The sequence below is a fragment of the Caretta caretta genome, chromosome 7 (genome assembly GCF_965140235.1).
Source record: "Caretta caretta isolate rCarCar2 chromosome 7, rCarCar1.hap1, whole genome shotgun sequence".
NCBI lineage: Eukaryota > Metazoa > Chordata > Testudines > Cheloniidae > Caretta > Caretta caretta.
The window spans coordinates 59,042,588-59,055,638 of NC_134212.1; the positions used below are offsets into that span (position 1 = coordinate 59,042,588).

General features: G+C 47.9%; 1 protein-coding gene across 6 annotated transcripts in view; it reads right to left on the reverse strand.

The window, feature by feature from the left end:
• Positions 1-13,051, reverse strand: part of ARHGAP22 (Rho GTPase activating protein 22) — a 238,422-nt gene that overhangs the window by 77,716 nt on the left and 147,655 nt on the right. Inside the window, exon 1 of one of the 6 annotated variants that reach the window (XM_048859117.2) lies at positions 11,952-12,333. The exons of the other annotated variants lie outside the window; for them this stretch is intronic. Within the exon in view, the coding sequence (XP_048715074.1) occupies positions 11,952-12,003 (52 nt within the window). The 5' untranslated portion in view covers positions 12,004-12,333. Of the gene's footprint in view, positions 1-11,951; positions 12,334-13,051 lie in introns of those variants that run through there. 6 annotated transcript variants of the gene reach the window in all.

Genomic DNA, 13,051 nt, shown 5'->3' on the forward strand with positions numbered 1-13,051 from the left:
ACCTCTGAGGTTATTCCTGCCCTGATCCTGCGCACTTCTAGGCTTCTTCATTATGGCCAGAAGAGAAACCAGAAGGGTCTAAATAAGAAAGGCTCTTCCTGCAGAATTTTGGTTTCCAGCATGACCAGAAACAGAGAGTGTCTAGAATTTTTAGTGAGGACTTACTGCAAATCTAATAAGCAAGTCTGCTAAGTATTGCCAATTCAGAGGTTAGGTAGGTTTAGACTGTTGAATTAATATTGGCATAGCTCTATTGGAGTCTGTGGCACTACACCACTTAAACCAGCTGAGAATTTGGCCTGTTGGTTGTGTGTTTTATTCCCTATAAGCAGAAGGCAACCATATACTTTTAGTATAAAATAGAGCCATCCGAAAATTGACAAAAAAATTTGTTGGAAAAATCTGATTGATCAAAACCCAAAACTGTTTGCAGGAAAGGGTCTGCTTTGATAAATTTTCCATTCTGAAAATATTTGGGCGGGGGGGGCGGGATTTCAAAATTTAATGCCCTGTGCTATGCAGGTCAGGCTAGATGATCTAATGTTCCCTTCTGGCTTCACCATGGAACTATGAAACCTATACTCGTCCACACACAGAGACCCCTCCACATGTGCACATATTAGCATTCACCCAAAGACACATCAATGCAGCCTCAAACACATCAGCCCCCTTCTCTAGCCACTCCTGAGGTGATCACTGGAAGGATTCAGTTCTGTCTGGTGGCATAGGCCAGAATAGCCTGAATGACTACTTAACTTGTCAAGATGTGTCCTGGAAAGCCCTTCCATTCTCACTAGTAGGTTGCATCACACTCATCTCCACCATAGTCCTCTGTTCTCGCTGAAACTGATACTACCTTTCCTAAACATAACAATGCCTGCCGGTAATACCTCTATATCTCTGCTAGCCATTGGGAGTCTCATGCTGCCAAATGTAAAGCCCATTCAAACTGTGGGTTTATATTTAAATGAGCTCTCCAAACTATTGAGATTTGGGTTCTGGTTGTCCCTGCTGCAGTATTCTCTGGGTCACTCCAGGCCTTTTATATGTTTTCTGTTCAAAAAAGACTTGTATACTCAAAACTCCCAGCTGAGCCAGTGGGAATTCTGTGTGGTCCAGGCACCCATGATCAGGGGACTTGACACAAGAATCTGTTTTTTACATTAAACTTCCCATGAAAATCCACAATGTAGAATAAAAGAAAAAATGGCTCATTAAACTCAAGAGAATTTTTGCAAACTGCCCCACCCCCCGAGCAAAGTAAGACATCCACGTGGTTTGAGGAACTTCACACACTCCCAGGGCTGCCCCATCCCCAGCCTGTATGACCAAAATCCTGCAGTCCCCATGTAGAAAAATATTCTCCCATGCCCACCAAGGAACAGATGGGAGCCCACAAGGAGTGAGGAGTCCAGACTGGGTGAGGGGAGGATGCCAGCTCTGTTGCATGCTCCCCCGTCCCTCATGCCCTGCAACAGCTCTTCAGCTGGATTCCTCCTGTGGCCTGAATCCCACAGAAATTCAGGAAGAGATAGAGCTATGGAGTAGCTTTTCTCCACGGCATGTTCCCCTTGCATCTCAGATTTCCCACTGGAAGTCACATTGGGATTTAATGCTGCCATTGCCATTGCATTGGACGCCAGCAATGCACCCTGCCAGTGCACCCCACATTGGTGTTCATGAACGTCCCTCTATGGCCTACCTCTAAGGCCCGCGTGATGATCCTTTCTGGTTGACATGTTCACATGCACCTTGGGTGGGGGAAGACAAGTGGCACACGTGTCATAAATGGCCCCAGCACAATTTGGGAACCCCATTTGTCCAAACCCTACCATTATTTCAGGGACATTAGCAATCTTCATCGCCTGTGGATGGCCCAAACCTCCATCACCACAGCACTGGCAAGTGACTCGCCAACACCAAGCTGATTAGCCACAGACCCCCCAGCAGTCTGGAATAGCCAGCTTCCAGTGGGTTACAGCAACCTGTTTGTGGACTGTTGCAGCCCCCTCATCTGCATGTCCTGGTGCTCCAAGGCTTGGGCAAGCTCCTTTATACAGCTCCAGGAAAGTGGCCTTCCTTATACAGAAGTTCTGGAGCCACTGCTGGTCAAGGCTGTGATCCCCCCAGTCTGTGCTTGAGGTCCTGCTCCAGAACCTCCAGTCAGCTATTAAAACCTGCATCAGCTGTCTCCAGTGCATGCAGCCTGCATGATCCCTCCAGCAGGGCATGACCCCCCCCACCTTCTCATAGTGACAAGTTGCTGCTGAAGTGACCTCCACAGCATCTTGCACCCAGTATCGGCCTCCTGTTGCCAAAATGAGAGTTGCATTAAGGCCAACAACTGGAACAGGTCAGTGTCATCAGCTGGATTGAGTCTTGGCACTGGATGGAACACAGACTGTAGACGGAAGTCTAAAGCATGACAAGCCAGAAGTGATTTATTTTACTTAGTTGGCAGCTAAGAGCACTTCTGCATTGTCAGTCCCGGGCACCACACATTTGTCCCACAATACACTGGAAATTAATTCATAGAACAGCACAGAGCTGAGAATCAACCATGGCCCCAGAAGTCCCAGCACCTCACATGGGTGAGTGCAGCACCAGGGTGGATGCAGCATCTTGGCTCTGGCTTGAGTGTGGATTTGCAGTGTGGACACATACACAAGCTAGTCCAGGTGCCTAGACCTAGGTATATTTTGCTGTAAGACACACCCTAATTGTCCTTCTTGCTGGAAGTCTTAGCAGAAAGGTTGGAGCCTGAATGGGATAGGCTGAACTCCCTCCAGGTTAGGGTTAAAGCACATTTGTGAGGTGACTGGGAAAAAGCTTTATTCATATTATGCAGACTGCGGGAATGCCAATGAAGTGCCACCCAAACACACCAAGAGAGACAGTTCCCATCTCCAGCAGCTCTTAGTCTTCCTCTTTGCAGCCTGTGCTGTGCTAGTTCTACAGAAGAAAACTCCACGGCTGACAGTCGGGCACCTTTCGTCCACATGACACAATGTATAAAAGATTAGCTACACCGATTAGATCAGACAGATTCAGCACTCGGGAGAGAAGTGGGGAAAGCATCCTCCAGATTGCCAACGGTGCTAGCCACTGTACATATGAGAGACTCATGTCTTTCTATACGTATCTGAACAATCCGTCCGTGGTGTAAACCCACCCGAGTTGCACCAGAGATGAATCTGGCCTAGTTGGTGCACTGAATACATTGTGAGCAAGAAACAAAGAAAATCTTTGGAGAGGGCTTCTCTGTTCTATGGTCTTGAAAAGGCTCAGGCTGAGCAGAGAGAATTTAATAGTCTTTTGCCCAAGGGATGGCTCTTGTTGTAGGATTTGTGTCTCCACATTTAACGGCAGGATGACAACCAGGAGACCAGATCTGCACAGCCAGTGACGCGGTATATCAACAAGCCTTCCGGGTTCTGTTTCGAAACAAAGAGCTCTCGATCAGCCTTAAGACGGCAGCCTCTGCCTACCGTGCGCTGCCTTCTCTACCTCGAGGACACCTGCTGGGCCACTGCCTCTTTAATAATACATTACAAAAGTGGCTTTCCGGAGAATGAATTATGCATCTGCCGTGCAAGCACTGGGACGCAGGGAGCAAGGAGATGCAATAACTGCTTGCGCTGCTGGTACTGCTGGAGAGAGAATCACTGCCAGCTCTGTGATTTGTCTGATCCCCCAAAGGTGGGGGGCCATGAGATGGCCTTTAATTGTGCCCTCCCAGTCTTGCATCCATAGATGGAAATCAGGTTGGCGTGTGAGTTGCTAAGGAAGTATGTGACTTTAAAGTAAAAATGACAGGGCCACAAGCAGCCACTTGCATTGCTTGTGGCCACAGCCAGCTGCGTTGGGCTCTCGTTAAAGACACAACGCGTCTATTTAACAAGTATTTTTATTTCAAGATTCACAGGCGTGAGAGCAGGCTATTAGCTGCAGCCAGGCACAGTCTGCTCTTCCCTGCAAATCCCCAGCCCAGCCGCCCAAAGTGAAGAATGGCCTTCAGCCCCTGCCTGAAGCCACACCCCATATTGTTACACAGCAGGGCCCCCGACTCCAGACACCAGCCAGGCTCAGTGGATTTCACAGTCATCTTGCCTTTGTTTCTTATACCCAGAAGGTTTTGGCTTTGGACAGCTATGCATTAAAATAGTAGTTACCACTAATGATTATTATTTAAGAATAAATATTCATAATACATTGTCAGCAGGCTTTGTGTACAGACTGTTCCTTTTGATGGCTCCCCAGATGTTGAAAAATCTGTGTTAAAGCTGAATAAAACCCTACTCTCAGAAGCAGGCACACAGTAAAAACAGCTCTTCACACCAGCTCAGTTCTAAGGACTGGTCTATGTTAGAGCCCTGCGCGGGACTATTTTTTAAATCCTGCCCCCATCCCACCTCACAATACCCGCTCCCAACCGTCCTGTATTGTTTCTTACATTTTTATCCCACTCCCACCTGCAAAAACCTTTGATTCCTCAAGAAGAGATTCCCTCGTGATACTAAAAAAAAAAAAAAAAGTTGATTATATATAAATGGAATTCAGACACAATTTTTACCTCTGAAAGAATAAAACAAAACTTGCTTAAACCATGTAAAAAAACCCTTTAATTCCTGTTATAATAGACAGTCCCTCTGCAGGGCTCTAGTCTACACTCTGGAGACTGTACTGGCATCACTAGGGCACTGTAGCTATGCCAGCGTAGCATAGATGCAGAGGACACTGAGGAAAGGGATTTTTCCATCAGTGTAGGAAAAACCCGTCCCCCCCCAGACGACAGTCAATGGAAGCATTCTTCTGTCGACACAGCTGCGTCCACACTGGGGGTAAGTCTGCATAACTGTATTGCTCAGGGCTGTGGCTTTTTCTCACCCCGCCTGATGTAGCTCTGTCAACCTAACGTAAGTGCAGATCAAGCCTAAAATTCAGACTCATCCGATCAGGAAATATGAACAATACTTTGTTACCTACCCATCCAATCAAAAATATCCAACACAGCTTGAATGGCACACTTCAGACAGTGAATAACAACACCACACTGATTGCAAACAACCTACAGACCAAGATCCATTCATAGAAATGAGCTGGGTAATAGTTTAGAACAACGAATACCTCTGAGGAAATCAAAGACTGGTCATGCACAATGAAATTCAGAAAACAAGACTACATTGAGGGAGTCCATTATGTGCTATGGATTATTCACTTAGTTCTGATTATCATCATCTTAATTTTACAGAAGGGGAACTGAGGCACAGAGAGACTAAATGCAGCTGACTGGTGGTTTTAAAAATATGAGGCGCACCTAGGAACCGATCTGCATCTTTACGCACCTACGCATCTTTAAAAATCTGGCCTTTAGTGACTTGCCCAAGGTCACCTAGCAATCGGCGGCAGGCCAGGAATGGAACCCAGCTCTGCCAAGTCCTACTGCCTTGCTTTAACCAAACGCCACTTCCTGGCAGGATAGGAATAACGCTGCGGGAGCTTTGATCTTGCCCTGGGCTGTGCCCAGTGACACATGCTGTAAATGCACAATGCCAGTGCAGGAGGGCATGAAACGGGGCAGAGCAACAGGCAAGGCAAGACAAGAAAGGCCTGGGGACATCAGGGAAGCACCCACAGCATGGGATGGGAAGCAGGCAGCTTGCTGACCAAAGGAGTGCCCTGAACAGTGGGAAGTTCCTTTAAAAAAAAAAAAAACAAACCCACAACACAACTAAGGGAGCCCATCACTTTCTTACCGGCTGCCTCCTCCCCTACTTGGAGAGCTTTAACTCATGAGACAGAGTCACTGTTCTTTCAGCAGCACGTGTACAGTGCACTGAGTGGCATAGCAGTGTGTTGGCCAACACTGCTTCCCTAGCGCTGTGCTTCTTGGCAGTGCTGGGCTCACTAGCAGACGAGTCGCAGAGCCCCGCTGAGAGAGTGGCCTGAATCCCACATGGTCAGCTGCTCACTGCTGCCTGAAGAAAGAAACCGCTAACATTTTAACAGCCCTCACGGTATGGACTCATGCTGGAGCCACCTGACTACCTGAGCTGCTCACTAAACGAGTCTCAGAGGCGCCCCGCCAACTCCTTTCAGAATCTCTGGGGGCCAGGAGCGCTGAGCTCTGCCTCCTGGCCTCCCTCAGCATTGCAGCGGCCGATCATGCAGAATCCAGCAGTCAGGATTTGGAAAGAGTCAAGAGTCTCCCTGTATTACGTTCCGCCTAAGGGCGCCTGTCAGGCCGGAGTTTTTACATTCATTTTGGGTGAGACGGGCCAGCCTAACAATCCTAGAAAGTTATTCCTTGCACCCACAGAACAGGGACAGCTCAGGGAACAGCAGCAAGGCAAGCTTTACCCAACCCTTCTGATCTCAGTCCGGGCCTGAAGGCACATTTATATAACAGAGGTAGGATCATCCCCCTCCCCCCACCATTAAAAGTAATGGTCCTGCTCTGCTTCCTCTGCTACATTATCCACCAGGTGCATGGGGAAAACAGTGAGGTGGAAGGAACCCGGACGATGCAGCCTGGAAAATAATTCCCCAACGCCACGAGTGCCACCTGGGCCTTCGTAGCAGCAGAGCTTGCATTGGCGTTCGGTTGCCATTCAATCCCCAGCCTAGCTACCCATGACAATGGATTGCTGCCGTGCTGTTGGCTGGACTGGTACTAATATTGAATCACAATAGCCGTAGGCTTTAGGGCCCTTTCCCAAGAGATCACAATGGGAACAGCAGCTGCTCCACGATTCTCTTGAACTCCAGTCCTGGCCACCCTCCCCCTCACACACCAGAGCGCCCAAAGTACTGGGCTTCTGCTGGCTGAGCAGCCAAACCAGTGCTCGCCTCAGTGAAATCCCCCTCCTTGCACATAAACACCCCTCTGCACACACAAGGGGAAGGGAACAACCAGGCCACATCAGTGAGGGAGAGAGAAGGGTGCAGTTGAGTGGGCGGAGCACAGGCCTAGGAGCCAGGACTCCCCTGTGTCCTTAGAGACGAACACTCGGTGCCTCCAATCCCTCACCTACATGGTGGGGACACTGGGAGCATCCAGCATCACCACTGTGATTCGGAGTGGGAATCACTAGAACTTCTGAGGCCCTGGCTCACTGCTCCTCCCAACTAGCAGCCAGAGCTTCTGCCATCAGCAGCAGGCCCGTCACTTGTCTCACGCACACAGCATCTCCCTGTCAGACCCATTTGCTGAACACAATGAGTGTGACCGCAACATGACAGAGCACAAGTGAACGCGTCCTCTCCTTTTAAAAGAGTGATTGTTTTGCTTGTCTGGCTAGGAACTGAAGCTGATCCTTAATCATCTGACTTTGAAGTACTATAAATCTACCGCTGCAGCAGAGTTGGAATCACTCGGCAATAGAAGATGCATTATTAATTTTCTGAATTGAGGAGGACAAGGAAACAACATATTCGGAGAAGATGAAACGTCTTTTCCCTTTGGAATCAACAGGCAGGATAAAATCAATAAGGATTTTCATGATTTGACTGTTGCAGGGCCCCACCTTGAAATTTCACCACTCCTAGCAACTCCAGTGGGGATTGCAGTTGGCCAGCATTGCTCAGGATGTGGCCCATGTTACAGCGCTACAAGTGTACACGGGGCTGGACAAGATACATAGAGACAGAGGGATCTTTCCCCAAAGAGCCAGCAAATACTGTACAATTCATTAAACTGCTCAGGCAAGAGAAGGCGGAGATATTATTGCTGAGGATGGAGCTCCGAAAGGTTGGAGAAAGAAGTGGGTTTTAATGGCAAATTGCAAAGAGGAAAACATTGTTGCTCCTGGCCTTGACAGCACCTATAGTGGGGTGTTTGTGTGTAGCTGGCAGAGGCTGACATGAGTTGAGATTGGTTGGGATACCAGTGAAGTGTCATTTCCACCTGGCCAGGGTGAAGTAGCTGGACCCCTGAACTGTGTGTTTCCAGACTCTGTAATGCTGGCGGGTTTATAAGTGCATGCTACAGAGGCTAAAAACACACTGCTGGGTGGGATCTGTGGGAAACGTTGACCCCTTTCTTTATTCACCACCCATGACTGTTTGTGGAAGAACAAAGCAGCAAGAAAGGGCCCTGTGCTTTTGGGTTGCAGTTCTCCTTTAAGGAGGGAAGGAGAGATGCTCCATGCACAGGAAATGGCAGCTGAGTCCAAGTGGGAACAGAGGCGCAAAGCCGAGAGCAGGACAAAAACAAAGGGCCTGATAGCAAGAGGTACGTAGCGGCCCTGGCTCCTGTCACAGCTGGGATCAGGCCCAAGGAGAGGAGGGATATGGAATTGCCTAAGGGAGCAGGGGTGATGTAGGATGGGATGAAAGCAAAGTTCACCATGGGACATGTACACACTTAAGTACAGTTTAGAACTTCACTGCACAAAGCCCTGGAAAAACATGCTACAAGGAACACCTGGCTATCTGATAGGTCTGAAAATTATGTAAATGTAACAAATTGTCGAGTGGATGTGTTTCCAGTGGGGTCCCACAGGGACTGGTTCTCAGCCTTACGCTATTTCACATTTTTAACAGTGACCTGGAAGAAAAGATAAAATAGTCACCGGTAAAGTTTGCAGACGACACAAAAATTGGGGGAGTGGTAGATAATGAAGAGCACAGGTCACAGATACAGAGTGATAGGGATTGCTTGGTAAATTGGATTTAATCCCCCCTCTGCCACACACTCCCTGTGTGACCCTGGGCAAGATCCCATCACAGCTGAATCTGGATCCAGGGGTCTTCCCTCTGGCTCCAGAGAGGACTGACCTTTCCAAGGCACAAGACATCTTTCCTGCCCTCCCAGCTTCCTACTGACCAGGCTGGCTTCTTGCCCATGGACCATTCCTTGCCCTCTGGCCATTCCCGGGCATGGGGGATGGTAGCTGCCACCGCTCACTACAGATGTTTCTGCCCAGAGGTTTGCGAGTAGCGAGCGAGGACAGACCCAGCGGAGCCTGTGGTGACACTAGCCTTAATGCAACCACACTTTTGACACAAAGCCCAGGGCACTTTAGAATCATTTAATGCCTTTTAACAGCCACATTTACTTACTGGAACAAGTGGCAGCCTCCTGCCTCAGACGGCAGGAAAAGCCCTTTGCTATCAAAGTGAGCTCTGGAGGGAACGCAGCAGGGAAGCACACAGGAACCGGATGGAACTCCTCAACACTGGCAGGAATCCAGCTTCCCTCTGACACCACTCGTGTTGGGGCAGAGGGACACCTAACTAGCAGCGAGTAGGGCGGCAATGGGCTCTCACATGGTGTTTCGGTGGCTCCTCTCCAGGAACTGGGGTGGAAGGAGGCAGAGCAGGATGGGAAGAGGACGAACGAGCAAATGGAGCTCGTTTGGGTTTGGGCCTAGCGATGCGTGAGGGTTCTGATTCTCCTGAGCCACGTCTCTGAGCAGGAGCTATTCTGAGGAGTTGTCCAGGTTACAGAGACTGATGAGTCTTTGCGCACTCGATGCAGAGAGAGGAATCAGGGATAGGCCCAGGAAGAATCAGAGTGCGCGCACGCCCAGGAAGAGGAGTTTGGGTTGCTGCTTCCTAAGGATTTGCACAGCATCACTGACTCACTAGGTACAAGAGTCCTGCATTGTTGGCTGAGCCAGCTGTGGCAGTCTCAGAAAGCCTGAGGTCACAGTCAGCCCTGCCACACACAGGGAACAGGAACGTAACAGCTAATCTCAGCTTCCAGTTAAACACTAAGTGTTCCCTTGCAATGAGCCTGGGCAACATATTCAATGTTGCAAGCCCACTGCCTGCCACTGGCTCTTCCCAATGGTGCCAGCTTAGTTACAGCATCTTACAGCCTCCTAGGGCTGGACTATGGGGCCAGTAAAACCACATCCATTGCTCCCTTGACGCTTGGGAAGGAACCAGAAGCCACGTGAAACCAGGGCAGGCGGGGAGCCTACCTTAGCCCCGCTGCGCCAGTGACTGGACCTTCAAAGGCCCGTCAGCAGTGCTGACTGGAGCCACCAGGGTCCCTTTTCGACTGGGCATTCTGGTTGAAAACCAGACACCTGGCAACCCTACCTCCATGTCTGGGAATGCTCATTGTAACCTCCCTGAACCGTGGCTCCCATCTTGGTGAAGCACGATTGGGATAACCTGTCCTACAGCAGAGGGATGCGGGCTGTTCCCAGGACCCTCTCCTGGGCATTCACTCACACACACACACACATACAGAGCAAGAACTTGGATCAAAACACTTACTCCAGTCACATTCTGACCTGAATTGTAGTAATTCCCCCCTCTCTCTGTGGCTTGTGCTCACTGCAACCGTCAACTCGAGTGAGGACACTGCAGTCGCTCCACTCCAGCTAGCCTAGCTCCAGGGAGAGCAGCCACACTGTCCCTTCCCACCCCACCCACCCACCCCCAGACCGTAATTCCAAGTGATGCATCCCCCTTGCATCACTAGCTCCAGTGTCAGCCTTCAGACTTCATCCTGCCCCCTCGATGGGCTAGACAGCTCGAATTTAAACCAACACTTAACTCAAGCTAGAAAGGTGTGTGTGAGAATGGGAGTCAAGCCAGAGATAAAAGTAAACAGCTCCAGATAACAATGCAGATGGAAAGCCTTAACACACACACACTCACACGCTCTGAATGCATCCAATGAAGTGAGCTGTAGCTCATGAAAGCTTATGCTCAAATACATGTGTTAGTCTCTAAGGTGCCACAAGTACTCCTTTTCTTTTCACACACTCTCTCTCTCCCCGTCTCTTAACAGGACACCTTAAAAGCTTTCTGAATTCCAAGAAATATATAAATAACAAAATTGGATCCCCAAAAAATTTAAAGTCATCCCTAAAAAGTCAGACCCAGCCAATGGCAGTAGGTTTGCTTGGTCCAGACTGGTTAATTCTCATTCCTTGACTCCATTAGTTCTGACTGCATGGTCACCTAGTCCACACCAGCCCGATAGAAAAGACAGCTTGAGGACAAGACAATTTTCATGTTCAAAATCCTTTGTCCAACTTTAAATCACCTTTTAAAATGCATGATTCTGCCTCTGAGTTTCGCCCTAGAACCAATGTCCATTCAAGTGATGGATCCCACAGGATCGCATGGGAATGAGTGTGGTATAAACGCTTAGTTAGGTAGCTAAGACAAATCTTAGGGAACTGATGGTTGATTCCCTACTATGAGAAATCACTGCTGTTCTCCTTATTGCGGGACTCGCATCCGGACTGACGGCTAGATAACCAGTCGCAATACAGAGATAAGCAGCAGAATGAGTCAAACCTATTTTTAATGTGATTTCTCATGCTGAAGGCTACAGCCTTGTTAATTTTTACAATGCTAGAAGCAAGCGGCTCTCAAACAGCTATACATCTACCTGAATGCAGAACAATTACATTGCTGAGGAAGACACAGACAGCCATTCTGAATGAAAACATCAACACAGCCACCCAAAAATCTATGTACAATCATGCACTCATGTCTCTCAAATATAGGGAAGGTGCTTGGAGAAAATGCGATTTTTCCATTTTGTGTCGTTATCGGTTATCATCTCAATCCAGAGAAACATGCAACTCCTTTTTGTTAACACAAATGAAAATGCTAGAGAGCGCATTATCCCTGTTCAGATGCATAGCTAACTTACATGAAAAAGACAAAAACGGAACACACACCACATGGGTTTTTTGTTCTGAAATAGAAAATCAGTCCATGTGACAGAAAATGCATGCAGTGTTTACAGGGTTAAACATTCTTCTGATTAGTTGGTTTTACTGAATGTAGAAAGCATAACACCACCACATACGATATCTCAGATCAAAAATGCACAGAGCAGAATAAAGCTCCCTTTGCTAACCGAACTGCTGCATGCATAGCTCTATTCCCTCTGCATGTTAATACAGGATAAATCCTTTCCCGTGATTTAAAGTAAAACACACAACACTGAACACATCAAAAATATCATGACTTACCCTTTCGGAGACACTTGCTTTTCTTAAGATATTTGGCAGTGAAAAATGGCATAGCTGCAATAGCAAGGTTTCAGCAAAAGCTGACCTTTTAGTTCCAAGTGCTAAGACCAAAATGACTGGACCAAAGAGAGAAAGCCAATTATTTTACCAGATCTTTAAAATGCTCAATGATGAGCAAATGGAATTCAGAGTGGGGTAAAGTATGTCAAGTTGCACAGTGGGGATTGCAGATATCTTTCTGCTCATTAGCACTGCTGTTCGAGTTATTTAAAGTGTGCTCAGGGGAAATGAGGACAATTTCCATAACAATATGTACAGTATCATATAAGGAGGAAGCATTTTTTCAGGCAGAACTTCTGCATTACTCAGCTGCCACAGCAACCAGCAGTATGTTAAGAAGGAAAGAAAGGGGGGGGGGGGAAGAATCCATCAAATCTGGGAAGGGTAAAAACTGAGCCTATTAACCAGCTCATGTCCCCAGTGGAAAATGTGCTACCACACACCTTCATACTAGCATACTGGGATACCCTCTTGTTTGTTCTTAGCAACCTCTCCAAAAAGGAAGCATTGTCAAGTGCTGAGAGTCAGCCAATTGATTCCTGGCTCTGCTACAGATATGCTGTGATCTGGGACAAGTCAAGTCAACTCTTTCTGCCTCAGTTTCCCCCCCTTTAAATTAGCTGTAATAATACCACCCTGACTCATGTGAATGCTGTACTGCTTAGTTCATTAAAGTTCATAAAGGGCTTTGAGAATCTTGAGTGGAACACAATATAAAGGTACAAATCATGATAAATAATAAATCCGTGGTGTTTGTGCTCCATCAGCATGCCTGTTTTTTAAGGCAACATTTACCCTTCAGAATAAAATGCCACTTAGTGTATCTTTTTTCTTACTCACCTACATCTCCTAACTTCATCTAGGACTCGTCTATGTGATCAGTTAGTACGCGGCAAGCCGGGGTGTGAATGTACCACACACTAGCCTGCCATGTGCTCACGGGCCATGTGATCTCTGCTACCATGCACTAGAGTTCCTGAGAGCTTTGATGTACTCCTGTTTCAAAGCACACTAAGTCAAAGCACACTATATGGCTTTTT